This window comes from Gadus chalcogrammus, chromosome 17, assembly GCF_026213295.1.
Source record: "Gadus chalcogrammus isolate NIFS_2021 chromosome 17, NIFS_Gcha_1.0, whole genome shotgun sequence".
NCBI lineage: Eukaryota > Metazoa > Chordata > Actinopteri > Gadiformes > Gadidae > Gadus > Gadus chalcogrammus.
Window position 1 is genome coordinate 11,757,757 of NC_079428.1, and position 23,294 is coordinate 11,781,050.

At 46.3% G+C, this 23,294-nt stretch overlaps 2 protein-coding genes across 3 annotated transcripts in view; both read left to right on the forward strand.

Annotated features, from left to right (window-relative positions):
* LOC130370482 (FERM domain-containing protein 7) overlaps window positions 1-4,705 on the forward strand; it is a 10,903-nt gene extending 6,198 nt beyond the window's left edge. Inside the window, exons 2-11 of the mRNA XM_056576230.1 lie at window positions 149-227; window positions 624-721; window positions 1,067-1,181; window positions 1,397-1,544; window positions 1,868-1,963; window positions 2,134-2,291; window positions 2,704-2,772; window positions 3,147-3,222; window positions 3,410-4,522; window positions 4,631-4,705. Coding sequence (XP_056432205.1) covers window positions 149-227; window positions 624-721; window positions 1,067-1,181; window positions 1,397-1,544; window positions 1,868-1,963; window positions 2,134-2,291; window positions 2,704-2,772; window positions 3,147-3,222; window positions 3,410-4,522; window positions 4,631-4,705 — 2,027 coding nt within the window. The remainder of the gene's footprint in view (window positions 1-148; window positions 228-623; window positions 722-1,066; window positions 1,182-1,396; window positions 1,545-1,867; window positions 1,964-2,133; window positions 2,292-2,703; window positions 2,773-3,146; window positions 3,223-3,409; window positions 4,523-4,630) is intronic.
* A 597-nt stretch (window positions 4,706-5,302) lies between these two features.
* stk26 (serine/threonine protein kinase 26) lies at window positions 5,303-23,200 on the forward strand. Of its 2 annotated transcripts, XM_056575334.1 has the most exons (12): window positions 5,303-5,681; window positions 11,005-11,073; window positions 11,642-11,803; window positions 12,397-12,453; window positions 12,667-12,775; window positions 15,632-15,789; window positions 16,581-16,766; window positions 19,457-19,599; window positions 20,426-20,522; window positions 21,192-21,254; window positions 21,339-21,475; window positions 21,588-23,200. In XM_056575334.1, exons 1-12 carry the CDS (start codon window positions 5,658-5,660, stop codon window positions 21,601-21,603), a joined length of 1,221 nt encoding a protein of 406 aa, XP_056431309.1. In that variant the 5' UTR covers window positions 5,303-5,657; the 3' UTR covers window positions 21,604-23,200. The 2 variants fall into 2 exon arrangements, with proteins under 2 accessions (XP_056431309.1, XP_056431310.1); XM_056575335.1 differs by lacking the exon at window positions 21,588-23,200 and having other exon boundaries at window positions 5,390-5,681; window positions 21,339-21,479.
* The last annotated feature ends 94 nt before the right edge of the window (window positions 23,201-23,294 follow it).

Below are 23,294 nucleotides of genomic sequence, written 5' to 3' on the forward strand. Positions count from 1 at the left end.
TCTCACTTCTCGCTCTCTCTCTCTCTCTCTCTCTCTCTCTCTCTCTCTCTCTCTCTCTCTCTCTCTCCTTCACTCTCTCTCTCTCTCTCTCTTCTCTCTCTCTCTCTCTCTCTCTCTCTCTCTCTCTCTCTCTCTCTCTCCCTCTCAGACACCAAAGATCTGTTCTTCAGGTTCATAGTAAAGTTCTTCCCTCCAGACCCTGGCCAGCTGAAGAGAGCCCTTACCAGGTAACTCCTCCTGTCAGAAACACGGTCTGTTATCATCAGGGCACGTTCAGGCTGTTCCCTGCTGGACGGGCCCTTTGCCCATTTTTCTTGTCTGACCAGCCCATAAAACGGGTAGATTGAAGCTTGACTTGACATCAAAGTTAAACAACCTGGTCCCAAAATAAAATGTAATTGATGTTCTTTAACATGGCTAAATTATGTTGCCATGGTGATCATTTTGGCACCATGGCAACACACGTGTGTACGTGTGGGTTTTTGTCTGGGGTGTGTGCACACGTGTGTGTGTGTGTGTGTGTGTGTGTGTGTGTGTGTGTGTGTGTGTGTGTGTGTGTGTGTGTGTGTGTGTGTGTGTGTGTGTGTGTGTGTGTGTGCGTTTGTGCTTATATGTTTGTGCAGGTATCTGTTTGCCCTTCAGATAAAACAGGACTTGTGTAACGGAAGTCTGACATGCAATGACAACAGCGCCGCCCTGCTGGTCTCTCATATATTACAAGGTAAGTTCAGCATGTAATATATATATATATATATATATATGTTAGCCTTTATACAATGTAAGTCCTGTATACACATTCAGTAGGAGACCACAGGGGATCACAGCTGCTTTATTTATCAGGATACCAATGAAGTTAGAGATTAGATATGAAATTTCACAGGTGGTAGTGTGCCCCCAGCCTACCCAGTAGACTGTTCTAACTGTTAGGCTGACCTACTCCCACGTGTGTGTGTGTGTGTGTGTGTGTGTGTGTGTGTGTGTGTGTGTGTGTGTGTGTGTGTGTGTGTGTGTGTGTGTGTGTGTGTGTGTGTGTGTGTGTGTGTGAGTGTGTGTGTGTGTTTTACAGCAGAGCTTGGGGACTACACAGACGAGGTGGACTGCCACCACCTGGAGATGAAGCACTATGTTCCCAACCAGGAGTACCTGGACCACAAGATCATCAAATACCACAAGAAGCACAGGTTCCCACAAAGACATGAAACACACACTCACTCACACACACACACACGCACGCACGCACGCACGCACGCACGCACGCACGCACGCACGCACGCACGCACGCACGCACAATCACAAAAACACATAAACACACACACACACACACACAAACACTCCTACACTTCGATAAATAATAATGAATATATATTTACTCTCATGCGTGTTTCACTTCCTTTAGGGGCGTGTCCCCAGGCGAGGCAGATGTCTTGCTGCTGGAGGTGTCCAGGAAGCTTGAGATGTATGGCATCCGGCCCCAGCCCGCACAGGATGGAGAGGGGCTTAGGATCAACCTGGCTGTCACTCACTCTGGGGTCCTTGTGTTTCAGGTCCTCATTTATCTACAGTACCACACACAATACTAAAAACATTTATATAACAGTATTACACACAGTATTACAAATAATACACACAGGTCCTCACTAATGTATAGTATAATGACACTGGATAATTTGTTTTCAAGGTACTATAGTATTACAAACAGTACTACATTTAGTAAAATACACAGTAATACATACATAACATTTAAGCAGACATGTAACTGTCTGTGTGTGTGTGTGTGTGTGTGTGTGTGTGTGTGTGTGTGTGTGTGTGTGTGTGTGTGTGTGTGTGTGTGTGTGTGTGTGTGTGTGTGTGTGTGTGTATGTTTCAGGGGAACACTAAGATTAACACCTTCAGCTGGGCAAAGATACGCAAGCTGAGCTTCAAACGCAAACATTTCCTCATCAAACTACACGACAAAGTTGGGGTGAGAGACGGAGAGAGAAAAAGACCCAGTCAGACAGACTGACAGACTGACCGACAGACAGATAGACAGAAAGTTTGATGGTAATGGTTGTGACAGGAGTGAGTTATTAGGTGTATATTAACTGTGCGTGTGTTTGTGTGTTCATATATCGTTGTGCGCATGTGAAACAGAGTAAGGACACCCTAGTGTTTGTGCTGGCTAGCAGGGATGTGTGTAAGAGCTTCTGGAAGGTGTGTGTGGAGTACCACGCCTTCTTCAGATTACCTGAAGAGCCCTCACAGCCCCCGAAGGGCCTGCTCACCTGCAGGGGGTCTGCCTTCAGATACAGGTAACACACACACACACACACACACACACACACACACACACACACACACACACACACACACACACACACACACACACACACACACACACACCCATACACACACACACACACACACACACAAACAACTTCATGTTTGCCTTGTGTCTAATTGCCTAACGCGTGTTCGCATGTGTGTGTATGTGTGTGTGTGTGCGTGCGTGTGTGTGTGTCTGTTTGGATACGTGTGTATGTGCATGCATGTGTGTGAGTGTGTGTGTATGTGTGTGTGAGTCCGCCCATGCGCGTTTGTGTGTTTGTGTGTGTATTTGTCTGTGTGCATGCATTTGTGTGTGCATTTGTGTGCATGCGTGTGTGTGCACACACGTGTGTATGTGTGTGCACACACGTGTGTATGTGTGTATGTCTGTAACAGTGGTAGGACTCAGAAACAGCTGCTGGACTGCATGGGGGCCAGAGAGAAGAAGCAAACGCACTTTGAGAGGTGAGTCTGTGGGGGTTAGGGGCCTGAACTACCAGCCTGAAGGGTCTGGGTTTTCTTCCCCAGTGTCTAGAGTCTACATGTAGGCATCTTAGAGAAAGATTACAGGAGAGAAGCAGTTTTGAAATCTGCGTCTTCTGACATCACTAGTGGGCGTGTCCACCTAGATGTGCTGGGTGGATGAGCAACATTTGCTACAGTCCACTGGGTAGGCTGGTAGACTGATCTATCCTGCGCACATCTAGGTGTCGCAGGATACGCAGATTATCAAAACGGCTTGTAATGGCTTTTATTATACCACACCTGGTGGTATAATCTCTCTCTCTCTCTCTCTCTCTCTCTCTCTCTCTCTCTCTCTCTCTCTCTCTCTCTCTCAGGATATACTGTCAGTCTGACTGTGACCCCAGACAGTGTCGCTCCTCCCCTGACCTCCTGACTGATGTCTCCAAACAGGTGACTCCTACGCAAGCACCCACACATGCATGCATTCACGAACACACACATGCATGCACGCACACATACGCAACCACACACACACACTTTTTCCACTGACTTGCAGCTTAATCTTATTGTTCGCATTTTTTTTAATGATGTGTGTGTGTGTGTGTGTGTGTTTGTGTGTGTGTGTGTGTTATTCTAGCTGTATGACTCATTCCCTCATTGCAGTCGGACTGCTGCACTTCGCAGTCAGGACCGGCTTCATCCGTCCAATCAGAGACTAGACGACTCAGGTCGGCTGGACGGTGGTGCCAAGCGCAGCCAATCAGCCATGGAGGTCACCCACAGGCCCCGCCCCTTCTCCCATTTCACCCCCCTCTCCCCCAGTTTCCACCTATCAGGTCTCCCTCCTAAGCGGAGGTCCGCCTCCACCTCGGGGTCGGAGGAGGGGAGGGGGGGCGAGCGCCAGGCTCAGAGGCTGGCCGGTATCTATGGCAACCGCTCCCGGCGACGCCCCAACCCTCTCCCCTATGCCGACGGGCCCCAGCAGCTGGTCCTCCTCTACCCCAACAGCCCCGCCCTCCAGTACCACCCGGTGCTCCCCTCCTTCCCGTATCTCCCTAGCCACGCCCCCTACATGTCCGGACACGCCCGCTACCTGTCGGACCAGGACGCCGTCTCCTCATTGGAGCGCTTCTCCCAGCCGCGCATGAGGGGGCGGGACTACAAGGCAATGCCCCGCCCTTCCTTCTATCCTCTGGGCCATGACTCCGGATCCCTCTCGCCCGCCCGCCGCTGCCAACGGTCCCCGGGAGGCTCCGGAGGCCTCGGAGGCTTCGGATTGGCCAGGATGTACCCGCCGTCAGGTAGCGGGGGCAGGCTATTGGACATTGGCCGCACAGAGGCGGGACATTACAGCGACGACTGCAACTTCCTGCCCGGGTTGCCGCGGCGAGTGGCCAGCCAGCCCGACGTCAAGTTCCATATGTCACGCAGCACAAACCCCGCCTTCGACCCCGCCTCCGAGTTCCGCCCGCTGGGGTACTACCCCCACCTGACACGCCCCTCCAGACCCACCTACCTGCCGCTAAGCTCCTCCCCCTTGCCCCAACGCCCCGCCTCCCTCTGCATGGTGGGGGGCGTCGCCGCGGGCTACAGCGACTCAGACCCGGAGGTCTTCTACCCCTACTACTGCCCACCCCCCCTACCAGGGACGGGGGCCCCGCCCAGGGGGGTCGCCCGGATGAGGTTCTCCTCTGGGAGCCTCCAGCTGGACGAGGAGGAGGAGGAGGGGGAGGGGGAGGAGGAAGAGGAAGCAAGGGAGAAGAGGAGAGGAGGTGGGAGGAAAGGAAGGAATGGAGAAGTTGAGAAGGAGGAGAGAAAGAGTGTGAAAGTGGGGGAAGTGATTGAGGTGACTCTCTAGTGTGGAGGAGGATGGATCTTATGGGAGCTTGTGAACCTATCAGGAACAAGAGACTCGACCCCAGAGACTCGGTAAAAAACACTAATTTGTATTATTTTTTACTGTCATTTAGCTGTCGATGGGGCACGAATGTGCAATTAGAACTTAGAAAAGCGGCATCATGTGATGGCCACAAGGGGACGGTAGAGGTACATACAAATACTACGCCCACAAATAAAATCGGTAATCGCAGTGCAAAGATTGGCATGATTGGATTAAGGATGTCCTTTGTTTTGAGTGTGATGATATGAATTACTATTTCATGTGTATAAATAATACAAATCTAAAAATAAAAAGAATGTAAATTGTGTTGATTTGACTTCGTTTTTCACTGTTTCCTCATCATAGTAATTGCTTATATGTTTGATGTCATTTGTGGCCAGCAGCATCATTTCCTCAGGTTATATTTTTGTGTTTGACATCATACACACTTCAATTAATTGACGGTTGAATTGAATCAAATTTACTGAGACTTACTGTTCTTATATTAATGTCGACATCGTAAATTATCCAATTTGTATGACCTTGTTTTGAGTCTGTTGTCCCCATCCCATTTGTGTGTATATAATGTGTATTTATATTAGTAGACTGAAAATATTAAATAGAATTCGTATAGACCCACAGAATTATGTCGCACGGTGGCGCCCTATCCAAAACTGGTGCTCGAAGAGTTGCTGGTTGCGTTTCCTCTCAAACGCTCTCTACCTCCCGACTTGCTCTCTCGCTCCTCCCTGAAGTGGGCAGCGACCTCCTCGTCACTAGTCTTTCCCAAGCAGCAACACTTTTTTCTCTGCAGCGGACTGGTAGACGTGTGCGTACTTCTAGTTTTTCCATTGTTAAAGAGCGGGTTCTTCTCTTTCACTCCGTTCTACCGAAGCTTATTGTCGGTGTGGAGCCGGGAGGACCGAGGAGAGGACAGGACGGGGGTAAACCGACTGACCGCAGCGGGTTTTCTGACGCGAGTGTAGGAGCTAACATCGAAGTAACAATGATGGAAGTTCCTGGTATACAGGTAAGTTAAAGGTGGAACGACAGCGACTCTGACGCCAGTCTACCACCTTACGAAGCACCACAAACTAACCCTCGATGTGTACAAATACTCATACTAATGCGGACGTGAAGAGGACTCGGTGCTAATTAAACATTTTCGGGGGGTTTTATAGTTACTCGTTTACCTCACACAGAGCTAGCATTGTAAGAGTTGGATCGCGGTTTGGTTGGATAGCGAGTCGGGAACACACCTAGCTGTGAACAGCAACAGGCCTACAGGTGTGTCTCCCAACAAGTGCGCGCACGCACGCACACACATACAGGGCTGCTGACGGGAGCGCCCGCTGTGCTGCTTTGTTTCTCCCCGGTGGGCGGGGCGGAAGTCGTTGTTGTGACGTCACACAAGAGCACCTTACAAAACAGAGGCTCTCTGTGGTCGCCTTGAAGCTAAACTGGTATGGGGTGAATGATACCATCTATAAAATGTGTTTCTTTATCGTTTGTTGTGAGTTTCTATATTTTAAACTGATGTACCTTATTACAAAGTAGGAGTTTGGCCGTGAAATTGAATGCATTGCTTTACTTTTTATCCTTCACCACAAAACCTTACTTCAATCATCTCCTCCCTAACACCTAAACTTACTATCTCTAATCTAATACCTATTTAGTTTAAAACTAGCCACTATGTATACCGCATACCTAAACTGGCCACCTGATGATGTCATTTGTTCTGACTGCATCACAGGAGTCTGAGCTGGTATCTCACCTGCCGTCTGACAGATGTCAACAGGGAGTACCTTTATGCTATACCTCTCTAGGTGTGGTCACACAGTCTCTCTCGCCCTTTTGCTCACTCACACTCCCCTCTTATCCATTACTTTTAAATGATAAACTTTGAATCAAGAAATCCGTAGATTTTGCTGGACAGGTTTTATTTGTATTAAAAATATAATGGCCTGAAGACATCTCGGAGACCTGTGACACCGTAGCAAAGTTCCTTTCACCTCCGATGTCACAACAGAGCAGTCCTTTGACTTTTGATGTCATGACAGGGCCGTCCTCTCACGTGTGACGTCATACAAGAAAAATCACAGAGAAGTAGTCAACCTACTTGACTGATGTGATGTGTCTGGGCCCATCATGAGCTGGTTTTCAGGGCAGAGGGGTGGCAACATTGTCCAGTCATTGGCTAGCAGACAGTTCTGGTATAACTTGGTGGGCTAATGGGCTTAGCTGGTTTAATGCCATGTGTGTGTGTGTGTGTGTGTGTGTGTGTGTGTGTGTGTGTGTGTGTGTGTGTGTGTGTGTGTGTGTGTGTGTGTGTGTGTGTGTGTGTGTGTGTGTGTGTGTGTGTGTGTCGGCTGGGTGGGGTATCACTTATATGTGGTGAGTGGTTTGTGTGGTGACTTTGTAATCGTGCCCGCGTGCTTGCATAATGTGTGTACTCTCGGGGTGTAGTTGGACTCGAGCATAGCATGGAACTAGGTAGCCTGATAGCTTTGTGCAGTGGTTTCCCACTGGAATTGTGGGAAATGAGATACTATAGCACTTGCTAGCCTGCTAGTTTAATAATGTGTTATTATTCTATTGGGATAGAATAGTTTATTTCTATGCTATATTAATATGCTATTGGGCTAGCTAGTCTGCTAATTTTGTACTCTGCTGTGTTGATATGCTATGGGGCTAGCTAGCCTGCTAGTTCAATACTCTTCTGTATTGATCTTCTATTGGGCTAGATAGCATGCTAGTTTAGGACTCTGCTGTGTTGATATGCTATTGGGCTAGCTAGCCTGCTAGTTCAATACTCTCCTGTATGGATATGCTATTGGGCTAGCTAGCATGCTAGTTTAGCTCTGTCCTGTATTAAGATGCCATAGCTAAACCATTGGTTTTTAAACTTTGTACGTAGAAGGCTCACCCGTCCGACCAATATCTCACTCCCTAATAGATTCTATAGTCAAATATAAACCGACGGCATACTGCCTACAGCATGAGCCTCAGTGCCCTGAAGTGGGCCCTCTGTGAGACCTCAGTGGTGGTTCTTCTGTCCAGTCACTCATCAACCTCCCTGGGAGGAGGGCGTCACGGGGTCAGGGTGCGAGGCCTCATGGGGTCATAAGAAGGCCCTTTTCAGAGTCGGTGGCCAGGGAAACCAAAGGGTCTCCATGGTGACGTTGCCGGATGTACGGATTCTAGGGGCTGACGCACAACCCGACGAACGCTAATCAATGAATTAGAGTGTGCTGAGATGATCACTAAACATGCAAATACCCCTATCATGGTTACACAGCGGCCATATTCAAATGTTCCCTAACGACACAGGGCTGCCGTGGACCTGTAGGTTGATGAGGCAGGGCAAGGCACTGACGCCGCAGGGTTAGAGGTTCTACTCCCTGTGTATCTCCGTAGGTTGAGCAAGGCACCAACACTGTAGGGTCAGGGGATGGATTCCCACAAGGGCCAGACATGCTGGGTAAGAAGGCACTGGTATTACTACTACTGTATTACTTGACTATTAATTAAATTAGGATTAATGACATTACTTTTATTATGATGTAGTTGTACCTTGACCTTAATGGTGATTGATATAACAGGGTTCAAATAGGGTCCACTTTCCCTCCACGTGGTTTCCTTGATTGGGATCACGTCTCATTGGTCCGATCAGAATCCAAACCAAACCTGACCAGTGTTCTGGTCAATAGGACACAGCCATTAAGAGAAAAGGGCAGGAGGCCGGGGGCTTCCTCCTCCTACAGCTGTGACCTTTAACCTTTGACCTTTCTCACACACACAGTTCCCATGTGGGGGCACTTCCTATTGAAAACAACTTGTCACGGCTCTCTCTGCCCCACACACGCACACGCAAACATTCTCTCTGTATGTTTTGAGTTCAAAAGCTTCTCTCTCTCCTCTCTTGACCTACTGTCAGCTTGCTATCATGCTCATGCTCTTTATTGCTGAGGTGTGCATGTGGGTTGTTTATGTGTGTGTTTGTGTGTGTGTTTAATTGGCCGCATGTGGCTCCTTGCGGAACAGTATATCCTGATCTTATCTGTCATTTGTTCTTTACCATGTTTGGTTATGTCTCCAGACACGTATAATATAAAACCATATGACATACTGATTATGTTTGGTACAGACCCCAAGGCATACTGATTATGTTTGGTACAGACCCCAAGGCATACTGGTTATGTTTGGTACAGACCCCTGAAATACTGGTTATGTTGGGTACAGACCCCATGACATACTGGTTAGGCTGGGTACAGACCCAATGACATACTGGTTATGTTGGGTACAGACCCCATATCAAAATATACTAGTTATGTGTTGGATATACCCAACAACATACTGATTATATCAGGTACCGATCCAATGACCTGCTGGTAATGTCAGCAGACCATTTAACCAACTGGTTAAATGGCAAACTGGTTAAATATTGTTGCTGAATATTTTAGAAAACACGTAAAACCAATTAAAAGCTTTGACATTTAATAATGAATAGGTAATACCATGTGTAATTGTAATACTGAGTGGAGTACATACGGTAAATGGGTTTAACTGATAGCTGAGCTGGACTTCCTGGAATGGCACGGGTGATCTAAACATTAACCCAGCAAAACATGATGAACCACCTGTCTGTATGTCTGCTGGCTGAAAGTTTGCCTTAGACGAGAGAGAGAGAGAGAGAGAGAGAGAGAGAGAGAGAGAGAGAGAGAGAGAGAGAGAGAGAGAGAGAGAGAGAGAGAGAGAAGAGAGAGAGAGAGAGAGAGAGAGAGAGAGAGAGAGAGAGAGAGAGAGAGAGAGAGAGAGAGAGAGAGAGAGAGAGAGAGAGAGAGAGAGAGAGAGAGAATTGGGTGTGACCCGTATGACATCATTGCGGATAGTATGCGCTGCTGGGTTAGCTACTTCCTTATTGGTGGAAAATAAAGTCAAACACAACTATTTATAGGTCTCATACTTTCTCCATACTGTGGTTTAACCCTTTTTTTTCTCTCAGAGAGAATGAGGGATTAGCTCTCTTGCTCTCTCACGCTACCTCTGTCTTTTTCGCTGTCGCTTTCTCAGCCATGACAGAAGTATCTTTAGAAACCAACCACTGTATTTACTGACAGGGTGGGGCGTTTGTGTGTTTGTGTGTCTTGCATAATAATGGGTGCTGTTGAAGTAATGACACCAGAAACGGTTTCCTGTTTAAAACCAAACTGGCTCTGAAACATTTTTTTTGTGTCTTTTGTGTGTGTGTGTGTGTGTGTGTGTGTGTGTTCAATTTCTTATGGTAGATAAACACGGTAATCTGGTGCTTGGAGTAACATCCCCAACACAAGTCCCGACATTGCACTCTTGATAGTGTGTGAAACACACTAATGTAATACTTTGTGTTTGTGGGGGCGGCGCAACACTCGTGTACGAAGTCATCCCAGAATAAACGACTCTGAACTGAGCCATCACAGTAAAGCTCGGTGTTGTCTTAGTGTGGACTCTCACACATGAAAGCTTCGGAGTAAAGTACTGGCTCTGTCTCGTTGTCTAGCCCCAAAATAACCCTGGGGGCACAGGTCAACAGTAGGAAACTGCGTGCTTATTAGTGAGGAGCGACCACAAAGACCCCAGTTACTCGTCTCGCAGCAGTACGTCTAGCGGGGTCCTGCTTCATGGTGGGGGGAGCCGCGTAGTGTAGGTTGTATGGGTTTGGGATGTGGACCGTTGTCGTCTATAGGTGAGGTGAAGGTACTCCCAAGGTATGCTTTCCTTGAGGTCTGACAGCAACACGTGTCAGATCAAGCCTCAATATTGGTCATGCATACAATTTTAAAAAGTTGATAATAAATTGAAAGGTCAATACTTTGGATTTCTGTAGAAGCCAATATACCCAAAGACGTTTTACATTAACAATATTAATCTGTTCAAGTATCATTTGAAAATCTCTTGTCTGTGCTTTTCAAATGGCACTGTGCATCATATAGACTCTGTGCTGTGGTGCAGAAACAACTAGTTCTTGTTGGTGTACACGTGGTAGTAGATTACAACACACTCTCCTCTCTGTGTGTGTGTGTGTGTGTGTGTGTGTGTGTGTGTGTGTGTGTGTGTGTGTGTGTGTGTGTGTGTGTGTGTGTGTGTGTGTGTGTGTGTGTGTGTGTGTGTGTGTGTGTGTGTGTGTGTGTGTGTGTGTGTGTGTGTGTGTGTGTGTTGGCAAGCTGTGCATCAAGTTCCTGTTATCTTCAACGGTCACCCGTTGGAGTGAGTTTGTTAGCTGGTGGTCATAGGAATGCAACAGTTCAGTGTTTTGTGTATTTTGTTTATCAAAGTGGAAATGTATTTCAATGCTTTTCTTCTCCCTCCTCCAGAGCTCTCATGTGGACCCAGAGGAACTCTTCACCAAGTTGGACCGGATCGGCAAGGGATCATTCGGCGAGGTCTGCATCTACTCCTACTTTACTCAGATGTTGTATGCCCTGCCCCAGTACCTTCTCTATCCCCCCCGAACCCTAGGGGGTTATGCTCTAGGGGTTCAGGGCCTTACCCTGAACCCCTAGACCTTAGCCGTAGCTCTACAACCAGTCCAATGACCAACCAGTGATGTTCTTTAATGAATTATTAATAATGATGATCATAGTGTGTTAGAGGGTTGTAAATTAATATGCAGAAGAAACCTTGATGGCTAGGCTTGATGGAGGAGTAGTGACTGTGCCTGCTGGACTCACTACCCCACTGGCTTGGTACACAATATCATGGCAGGACTTTAACATGCCCTCTCAAGTCTCTCTACCATGGTTGGATAAAGTTGACTGCGTGTCATGGTGGCCAGAATTGTAGTTTTAAACGGGGGTGCCTGAACTATGAATATAAACTGATCTTTGACCATGATATCAACATAAAGCCTTGTATTCTCCTCTTCACACTCTTTTCGGTTTCTTCTTCATTCCTCACCTTAACTCTCTCCCGTCCTTCTCCTCTATTCAACTCACCCCCCCCCCCCTCCAGGTGTTTAAGGGGATAGACAAGAGGACTCAGAGTGTGTTGGCCATTAAGACCATAGACCTGGAGGAGGCTGAGGACGAGATAGAGGACATCCAGCAGGAGATCACGGTCCTTAGCCAGTGTGATAGTCCCTACATCACCAAGTACTACGGCTCTTACCTCAAGGTGTGTGTGTGTGTGTGTGTGTGTGTGTGTGTGTGTGTGTGTGTGTGTGTGTGTGTGTGTGTGTGTGTGTGTGTGTGTGTGTGTGTGTGTGTGTGTGTGTGTGTGTGTGTGTGTTAACTTGGGTTCCGAACCTTTTTTGGCCTTTGATCCCATTTTTTATTTTATTTTTTGGGGAGCCAGTTGGTCAACATTGGAAGAAATCTGCCAGCTTCATTAGTCGAGCCGTTAATAGATCCATGAGCCTTTCAGGATGGTTTCGTGGTCTCTCTGAGACGGCGAGTGTCCATCATTATTAATTCAACTCTGAGGAGGAGGAGAACAACTTTTAGTTAAAAGTTGAAGTACAGCAGACACACATTTTTGTGTCCGACAGACAAAAATTAGAAGATACTTTATTCATTACATGTGGTTGTCACAGCCGAACGCACAGGACATTCATTAACTTATAAAAGGACACAACAATTGGTTAAATTAAAATAAAGCTGAAAGATATGTCTATGTACTCTAAACTACAATTTTTTTTAATATATTCTCTTCTCTTTATTTACCTCCATCCGTCTCTCACTCTGTCTGTCTCTGTCTCTCTCCCCCAGGGCAGTAAATTATGGATCATTATGGAGTATTTGGGTGGCGGATCAGCACTAGACCTGGTGAGTTCCCGTCCTCAATGTGAGTCACGTCGAGATAAGACAATGAATCATTAACGTGGGCCGGTGTTAAGGTAGTCCAATGGATTATGAACAGGTTAATGACCGTTGTTATTGACAATCTCAAGTGATTGAGAACAGATTAAAGAATAATCAAACAAATTTAAAGCCCTGAAACCAATAACATGTAATAAAGTTTTGTGTGCGTGTGTGTAGCTACGAGCAGGTGCGTTCGAGGAGGCCCAGATTGCGACCATGCTGAAGGAGATCCTGAAGGGGCTGGACTACCTGCACAGTGAAAAGAAGATCCACAGAGACATCAAAGGTCGGCAGTTTGGAACGACTCGCTAGTGTGGAAGCGCTTCTGCTTCCGCTTTATTGCATTGCTCCAGTGTTAAATATTTTAATTGTTGAAATTGTTATTGGCGACAGTAGTTTGTTTTAACACCACCTACTTGCATATTAAAACAAATCAATCCATGCAAAATATAGCCTATCATTACGTTCCAAAAACGTTTGAAAGAAATCGCACAGGTTAATTTTTTGCATTTACATGATTAATCTATAAAAAAGCAATATTTTTGAAAAGTTCAAATAACTTCAATTGTGTAAAGGCATGTGTACTGCTTTTTATAGGCAATTTTAAATATCGCGCGCAGCTTGTGAACGCAAAGGATTGTGGGTATTTTGGCTCGTTGAGGATCCATCGATGCGTCCTTGAAAAGTCTCGGAATTCTCAAAAATGAAGGACGCGAAATTGTTGAGTGTTCTCAACATTGGAACAGTGCTCTTCTGCGTTCTACGACGTAGCGTCCTTAAAAGGGCAGCCGTTGAGCGTGCTTCCTTCACATTGGGAAACGGCCACTATGTAGATAAGCGGTTTTACTTAGCATAGAGCTAACCTCGACTGCTAGGTTATGCATACACTTTGTAGATAAGCTGTTATGCTAAGCATAGAGCAAACCTCTACTCCTACGCTATTGATACACTATGTAGATAAGCACTTATGCTAAGCAAAGTGCTAACCGCTACTGCTAGGCTATGCATACACTTTGTAGGACAGCTGTTCTTTCTTGTTCTATCTTGAGAAGAAACGCATAGTAGGGGATCCCTTCTTCCAGGGAAGGTCAGGAGTGCAATGGGTGCCACAATTGACACACAGGTAAATACATGCACATCATATTAAAATGGTGATGGGGTTCTGGCCGGTTATCCATGAGGAGAGTCCAGGCATCCAGTCCAGTACCCGCAACACACTAGAACAGACAGAATAGTGAATTAGAACGGAAAAGTACATAGTGGGATAGTATATTGTAATAAGAAAAGCACAAGCAAACAGAGTGGTCTTCACTTCGCATCTGTCGTTTTCACACTCCTATATTCCAAATGCAAGATTGTAGAGGTGCGTTTTGAGCTTTCCTTTGAATAGCTCCACAGAGTCAGCTCCACAGAGTCAGCTTCCCTGATCGCTGATGGCAGCCTATTCCTTAGGAAGGGGGCTCGATAGGCAAACGCTCTCTGTCCAGCCGATTTCTTTTTAACCTTCGGCAATGAAAGAAGGCCAGCTCCCGAAGACCGGAGGGACCGAGAAAGACTATAAGGAATGATCAGGTCCTTCAAGTAGGATGGAGATAATCCATGCAAGGCTTTATAGGTTAGCAATAGCACCTTAAAGTCTGATCTGAAAGTTATTGGTAGCCAGTGCAGAGAGGTGAGAATAGGTGTAATATGATCAAACTTTCTCGTTCTGGTCAGCAGTCTAGCTGCCGTGTTGTGTACAAGCTGTAGACTTTTTGTGGTAGAGTTCGGTAATCCCGAGAACAGTGCATTGCAATAGTCCAGTCTTGACGAAACAAATGCATGAATCAGTGTCTCTGCATCCGCTGCAGATAACATTTGTCTGATTCTTGCAATGTTTCTCAGATGGAAAAAGGCAATTCTAGTTATACTTCTTATATGTTGGTCAAAGCATAGTTGAGGGTCAAACAAGACACCAAGATTTTTGACGGACGCACTCTGTGGGATGGCGAGGCCATCCAACCACAGAGAGACATCATCAAACTCTCTCCGGTCCCGCTTCGAGCCGATAATTATCAGCTCTGTCTTCCCAGTGTTAAGCTGTAGGAAGTTTTGTGACATCCAGCCCTTCACAGCAGCCAGACAGGACTCAACCATTTTAATCTGGGCAGAGTCCCCGGAATCTACAGGAATGTAGAGCTGGGTGTCATCCGCGTAGCAATGGAAACTAATTCCGAAGCTGCGGATAACGTCGCCCAGGGGAAGCATGTAGTTTGCAAAAAGTAATGGACCAAGGACCGACCCTTGTGGTACGCCAAAGCGTAATTTGCAGTGCTTTGATTCTGAACCCTCATGAAGCACAAATTGGGTTCCATCTGTGAGGTACGATTCAAGCCAACCAAGAGCCGTACCCCCGAAACCAACATAGTGCTCAAGACGATGAAGAAGAGTGCTGTGGTCGATCGTGTCGAACGCCCTCAGGTCCAGCAGCACAAGCATTGAGCTTGTATTTTGATCCAAAGCAAGAAGGATGTCATTTACAACTCTTGTGATAGCAGTTTCAGTTGAGTGGAAATTCCTGAACCCCGACTGGAAAGGTTCAAAGAGATTGTTCGTCGTCAGATAATCAACGATTTGCTTTGCTACAATCCTTTCCTGTACCTTGGACAGGAAGGGCAGATTCGATATAGGCCGATAGTTCCTGACTAATTCAGGATCTAGGCCAGGCTTTTTGAGTAGCGGTTTTATCACCGCAGCCTTGAAATTGGAGGGAACAATTCCTGTTGAAAACGAGAGATTCATAAGCGAGAGGATTGCAGGCCCCACCGTGGGAAGAAGTTCCTTAAGAATCCTGGAAGGGTGAATAATATAAGATCTTATATTAAGTATAGAGCTAACCACTAACGGTAGGCTATCTATACACTAAGTAGGTCAGCTGTTAGAGTACTACTACTAGCTTACCCCTATGCTATGTTGTAGCGGCAAACATGCTATATCTACGTTGTAGCGGGTAACGTGGTACAGCTCTGTGTGTGTGTGTGGTGGCTAGCGTGCAAAATCTCTGTATCTAACATCTGATAAGTTTTATATATGTGTGGGTAGTGGCAGAACGTGTTCCGTCTCTGTATGAAGCATCTAACGCTCCACCACTCTGCGTGTGCAGCGGCCAACGTGCTGCTGTCGGAGCAGGGCCAGGTGAAGCTCGCAGACTTCGGTGTGGCGGGTCAGCTGACTGACACCCAGATCAAGAGGGAGACCTTTGTGGGGACGCCCTTCTGGATGGCCCCAGAGGTCATCCAGCAGTCAGCCTACGACTCCAAGGTAGCGCATACACACACACGCACACGCACACACACACGCACGCACGCACGCACGCGCGCGCACACACGGTGAATGCTCACTGTCCTTGGCTCTCGTGCACACGCATTTGACACCATGTCCCTGTCTGTGTGTAATTGAAGTAGGGGACCCGTCAAACCCTGTCACCCAGTCACAACGTACTGTTGTAATATAACCCTGGCGGTCCCCTCGGTGTGTGGGTGTGTGTGTGTAACATACGGTGGCTGGAAGAGTTTGTTGTCGTAGCATGTGGTTAGCGGTCCAGTCTTAGCTACATATTAGCCACCTGTGCGTTTCGGGGAACTTTAGACTTTCACACTATTAAGAGTCTCTTACTGGACTTTTCTCCCCGGCGTGTGTGAGTGTTCTCTCTCTCTCTCTCTCTCTGTCTCTCTCTCTGTCTCTGTCTCTGTCTCTGTCTCTGTCTCTGTCTGTCTCAATTACATTTTTTCAATTTAAATCACTCTATGAATATGAAAGATACATCTTTCTAGTGCCAAAACATTAAACAATATTCTAATAAACAACACATAAAAAACACTTTCAGGAAATGACAACACATTCAAAAGAGCTTTAATGGCATGGAAAATAAACATGTACATTGCCAAAGCAGTTATCGTATTAAACCAATGAATAATAACAATGTCAACATGGAAAATATAAAAAATGTAAATAAACAATGATCTCTCTCTCTCCATCGTATCTCTTTCTCTCTCTCTTTCTCCCTCCCTGTCTCTCTTTGTCTCCCTCTCTCTCCCCCTCCCTCCCTCTAGGCGGACATATGGTCCCTGGGAATAACAGCGATAGAGCTAGCCAAGGGGGAGCCTCCCAACTCGGACATGCATCCAATGAGAGTCCTCTTCCACATCCCCAAGTCCCCGCCCCCTACCCTGATTGGTGATTTCTCCAAGAGCTTCAAGGAGTTCACAGAGGCGTGTCTGAACAAGGACCCTGCCTTCGTAAGAGAGAGAGAGACACACACACACACACACACACACACACACACACACACACACACACACACACACACACACACACACACACACACACACACACACACACACACACACACACACACACACACACACATTAATTATAAATGCATGCACGCTCATGGAATTTGCATGAGTGTGTATCACAAAACATGATCAGTGAAAACACAAGGTACACGTCTAAATCGACACGTGAATCATGTCTACGCACACATACATTGTGTGCAGACAGTAGTGTTTTATTTACACACCAAGCAGCCAGTGTGCTGGGGAAGCGAGGACATTTGAGACGTTTGTATCTTAAACGCCTGCCAGCATTACAGAACAGGCAACACACTGCCGACTGTACAGGCAACACACTGCAGACTGTACAGGTAACACACTGCAGACTGTACAGGTTACACACTGCCGACTGTACAGGTAACACACTGCAGACTGTACAGGCAACACACTGCAGACTGTACAGGTAACACACTGCAGACTGTACAGGTAACACACTGCCGACTGTACAGGCAACACACTGCAGACTGTACAGGTTACACACTGCAGACTGTACAGGCAACACACTGCCGACTGTACAGGTTACACACTGCCGACTGTACAGGCAACACACTGCCGACTGTACAGGCAACACACTGCCGACTGTACAGGTAACACACTGCAGACTGTACAGGCAACACACTGCAGACTGTACAGGTAACACACTGCAGACTGTACAGGTAACACACTGCCGACTGTACAGGCAACACACTGCAGACTGTACAGGTTACACACTGCAGACTGTACAGGCAACACACTGCCGACTGTACAGGTTACACACTGCCGACTGTACAGGCAACACACTGCCGACTGTACAGGCAACACACTGCAGACTGTACAGGCAACACACTGCCGACTGTACAGGCAACACACTGCAGACTGTACAGGCAACACACTGCAGACTGTACAGGCAACACACTGCAGACTGTACAGGTTACACACTGCAGACTGTACAGGTAACACACTGCAGACTGTACAGGTAACACACTGCAGACTGTACAGGTAACACACTGCAGACTGTACAGGTAACACACTGCACACTGTACAGGTTACACACTGCAGACTGTACAGGCAACACACTGCAGACTGTACAGGTAACACACTGCAGACTGTACAGGTAACACACTGCAGACTGTACAGGTTACACACTGCAGACTGTACAGGCAACACACTGCAGACTGTACAGGCAACACACTGCCGACTGTACAGGCAACACACTGCCGACTGTACAGGTAACACACTGCAGACTGTACAGGTTACACACTGCAGACTGTACAGGCAACACACTGCAGACTGTACAGGCAACACACTGCCGACTGTACAGGTAACACACTGCAGACTGTACAGGCAACACACTGCCGACTGTACAGGCAACACACTGCAGACTGTACAGGCAACACACTGCAGACTGTACAGGTAACACACTGCAGACTGTACAGGTAACACACTGCAGACTGTACAGGTTACACACTGCCGACTGTACAGGCAACACACTGCAGACTGTACAGGTAACACACTGCAGACTGTACAGGTTACACACTGCAGACTGTACAGGTAACACACTGCCGACTGTACAGGCAACACACTGCAGACTGTACAGGTAACACACTGCAGACTGTACAGGTTACACACTGCAGACTGTACAGGTAACACACTGCAGACTGTACAGGCAACACACTGCAGATAACACGGTACAGGTACCTCACTACAGGTAAACAATACAGACACTACTGGTAACATGACAGACACTACAGGAAACACTACAGACACTACTGGTAACACTACAGGAAACACTACAGGAAACACGACAGGAAACAGTACAGACACTACAGGAAACACTACAAACACTACAGGAAACACTACAGGAAACACTACAGGAAACACTACAGACACTACAGGAAAAACTACAGACACTACAGGAAACACTACAGACACTACAGGAAACACTACAGACACTACAAGAAACACTACAGGAAACACTACAGACACTACAGGAAACACTACAGACACTACAGGAGACACTACAGGAAACACTACAGACACTACAGGAAACACGAGAGACACTACAGGAAACACGACGGGAAACAGTACAGACACTACAGGAAACACTACAGACACTACAGGAAACACTACAGGAAACACGACAGACACTACAGGAAACACTACAGACACTACAGGAAACACGACAGACACTACAGGAAACACGACAGACACTACAGGAAACACGACAGACACTACAGGAAACACGACAGACACTACAGGAAACACGACAGACACTACAGGAAACACGACAGACACTACAGGAAACACGACAGACTACAGGAAACACGACAGACACTACAGGAAACACTACAGGAAACACGACAGACACTACAGGAAACACTACAGGAAACACAACAGACACTACAGGTGGGGCGCGGCCGCAGCTAGCCCCCTCTCTAATGTCCCCTGCTGGCCAACTGTCACACTGCAGCTCTCGTCTGACTGATGCACCCATAGCTTAAAAATCTCTCTCGGTTTCGCTCATGGTCCGAGCGAAACAGGTCCGTCATAAGTGTGATTATCTTTTCCTTCATTCAAGTGAATCTTTCTGTCTTTCTGTCTTTCTGTCTCCCCAGAGACCCACAGCTAAAGAGCTACTGAAACACAAGTTCATTGTGAAGCAGTGCAAGAAGACGTCCTACCTCAGCGAGTTGATTGACAGGTACCGGAGATGGAAAGAGGAGGGGCACAGCGACAGCAGCTCGGACGACTCAGACAGGTTTGTTTTTACATGTATTTTTTGTATGAATGTTATAAAGGTCTCGCTTTTGTCTTATTATAAGACAGTTCTGCTTCATACACGTGATGTGAGAAAATAGACTCCTTTTGCGCAAAGAAATCAGGCAAAAGCTGGATCATTTCAGTCAAAGGTCCAGAATTTTTGCGCGCCGTTGATCCAATTCGGGGATAATTACCTGAAGAGTTTTGGAGTCGAATTGAGTACTGTGTTGACCGCCAGTCCTCACAATGTCAGTGTTTATAATGTAACGTGTGTTGACCGCCAGTCCTCACAATGTCAGTGTTTATAATGTAACGTGTGTTGACCGCCAGTCCTCACAATGTCAGTGTTTATAATGTAACGTGTGTTGACCGCCAGTCCTCACAATGGCAGTGTTTATAATGTAACGTGTGTTGACCGCCAGTCCTCACAATGGCAGTGTTTATAATGTAACGTGTGTTGACCGCCAGTCCTCACAATGGCAGTGTTTATAATGTATCGTGTGTTGACAGCCAGTCCTCAAAATGGCAGTGTTTATAATGTAACGTGTGTTGACAGCCAGTCCTCACAATGTCAGCGTTTATAATGTAACGTGTGTTGACCGCCAGTCCTCACAATGTCAATGTTTATAATGTAACGTGTGTTGACCGCCAGTCCTCACAATGGCAGTGTTTATAATGTAACGTGTGTTGACCGCCAGTCCTCACAATTGCAGTGTTTATAATGTAACGTGTGTTGACGACTTGAACAGCACAAAATGTTTTCGTGTGTATATCAGGTGATGTGTGTGTGTGTATAATATTCTGTGTGCGTGTGTTTATTACAGTGAGTCCAGTAACAAGGAGAACAGCCAGTCTCCAGAATGGTCGTTCACAACGGTCCGCAAGAAGAAACCGGAAGGCCGTAAGGTCCTCAATGGAACGGTGTGTACCCGCTTTGTGTTCTTTGGTGCTTGTAGTCTAGCCTGGTTCTACCAGACTCTCGTACTTCATTTCATTTCATTTGTAATTGACCTAATCAATTGACAAACGTTAACTCACTTGAAGGCGGGTGTCTGTTGAAGTTTAAAATGATTGGATCTGCCCAGTGCCACTCTGGATCTGCCATAACCAATCGCTAACATTTGGTTGTGACGTATGTCATGCGCCGGGAATCACGCGCAGGTTGTACACAAACCAAACACCTTGCGCGTCTGCACGAAAATGTCCGTCAACGACAGCTGCAGGTTTTGTTCGTCGAATTTAATTTATCGGGGAAAAATTGCACATTGTAAATCAATATTTTATAGTAAGGTCAGAGATGATGTATGCAGTCAACTTTCGAAGCTGGGTCTAATCGTTGACAACACGCCGCTTCGGTCGGATCATTGTTCTCAGACACGCCCTCTGTTCGCTGATTGGGCGCACGCTGTGGTAGCGCAGAAAACCAAATTACATACAGCAGGTCCAGACCTAGTACTGAAGGGAAGTTCAAATTGAGCGGAAGTACTTAGGCGGGCGGAGCCAGGCTACTTGTAGTCCACACACACTCACATAATGTCATAATGTCTCATAATGTCGTTAATCAGTGTTTTATTTTGTGTTTTATTCCAGGCTCCAGAGCAGCTGCCTAAATCCACCAGTTTAACCACCGTCATCTCCCCTGTCTTCACAGAGGTACACACACGCACGCACGCACGCACGCACGCACGCGCGCGCGCACGCACTATAAACACAGGTACACCCCTCTCTCCTCTGTAGTTGAAGCAGCAGCACAAGGATAATTCTGACCAGCGATTGGCTGTCGAGGAGCTGGAACGCAACATCCGATTGGCTGAGGATGTGTGCCCAGGCATCACCGATAGGATGGTCACACACATCATCGCCCGCTACCAGAAGTAAAACCTCACACATTTTCCCTCCATCTGCTGTTAGATAAAACTGGATTTATAAAGAACTACGTTATCTTTCGTTAACTTGCCCCCTCTCTCACTTCTTTCTAACCCTCAGATTCTCCCCCAATTAAAGAAAGGAGGGACAGAAATGTGGGGAGAGAGACAGTGTCTCTGTACGGTGCCTTGGAAACGCCTGTTGGATCATGGGAAATGGAGTTTTGCTGTGCAATACCTCCTAAGAGAAGACACAGATATTTTATGTAATATATTCACCATATATCCTGTATATATATATCACTCCCTGCTGTCGGATAATCAACATTTTGTATTTTTCACAAATTGCCCTGCGGACAAGATTGTGTTTTCTTACCTACAACTCGGCTCCACTGGAAGAGGTTTGGTGTTGATTTCTAATGTTTTCATGGTTTGCTGTCAGCATCAATCTGGGGTTTCTAAAACCAGTAGCAGGGTGAATAAACACCTAGCGGTTCTATGTAAATAAATGTCTCGTCCCCAGGTGTACCGTGCCATGCCAACCGTCAGTTTCACGCTCGGCCAATCGCTGAGCAGCTCTTGGTGTAACATGACTTGCCTACGCTGTTTAGAGAGAAAAAAAGGCGTTTTAGACATATTGAGAGATTTCTGGTCAGATATTGCTAATTTAGGTACATTTAATTGTTTTTATACATTTAACATTTGAGCAAGGATGACAGCGACTGTTATTTGCATTAACACCAAAATCCCCGGTCGTGTGCATTATATGGTGCGTTTGATAGCACTTGAAAAACGTTTTGTCCTTCATGCCAATATTACTCTGCGACGTCATGGTTATGCCCCCCCCCCCCCCCCCAAACTGCTGATGTGTGTTTTTATTTTTATTTCCCCAAAGACCACGGTAACAACGGCCAAGTGCCGAATACGGCGTGTGCGCGCTGACATGGTGCGTGCTGGTGTGTGTGTGTGTGTGTGCCAACGTCCTCCACTGCACCGGATAAGACACCTCCTATAACTGTCGTCAAACACTTGCGCTACAGAGCTACACATTTGTTTCTCGCTCAAAGGTACTTTGTCAGGGGCAGAACACCGTAGGATTAAAATTTATAGATGTGCATTAAGTGCAGACATATCGTAAAAATTCAACAAACTTTTTTTTTTCATCTTTTTTTTTCAAGCACTGTCAAAAGGGAGTAGGTTTGAATGAGCGTTATGATGATGATAATAATAATAATAATAATACTATGTGATGGTTGCCCAATTTCCACTTGTTCATAAACACAACAAGACTTCACCTGGTAGTTTAAACTTTAAACCACAGAGTGCCAGTTTGAAACCATGGTGACAGTACATGGATTCTCATTGGTCAACAGGTCTGTGTATCGGCCTTCCCCTAGTGGCCATGTTGATGAAACCAAAATGGCCCCTCTTGGAATAATGGCCAAAGTGTAGTCGTACTAAAGTAGACAGATATCTGAAACGAAACCAGGTTAAGTCCTCTAATCCCTCTCTGATCGATGGTTCATGTTGTGTTGATTTTAGTTTTTATACCAAAGACACTATAGATCTAGTTATTGTATATGTTCTTCTTTATATATAACTATATCACCAAGGGATGAAAACATGCTTTTTGTGTGTATGGAGGGATTCTTGAATGAAACATGTAATATTTTAGAGAAATTTACACTTTTTTAGGGGTATTTAGAGTTTTATGAATAAATATTTAAGTTTGATTCTGATACGACTTTGTTTTTATTCTATTTTTCAGTTTTATTCTGTGTCGTCATTTACAAAAATGTCCTATGCAGATCAGAATATTATCCAGATA

Excerpts from the sequence above, each read along its gene's own strand:
- stk26 (XM_056575334.1), top strand. The coding sequence starts at position 5,658 with ATGATGGAAGTTCCTGGTATACAG. Across the intron at positions 12,454-12,666 it reads GCGGATCAGCACTAGACCTG|CTACGAGCAGGTGCGTTCGA; the intron begins GTGAGTTCCCGT and ends GCGTGTGTGTAG. Across the intron at positions 19,600-20,425 it reads AGCTCGGACGACTCAGACAG|TGAGTCCAGTAACAAGGAGA; the intron begins GTTTGTTTTTAC and ends TGTTTATTACAG.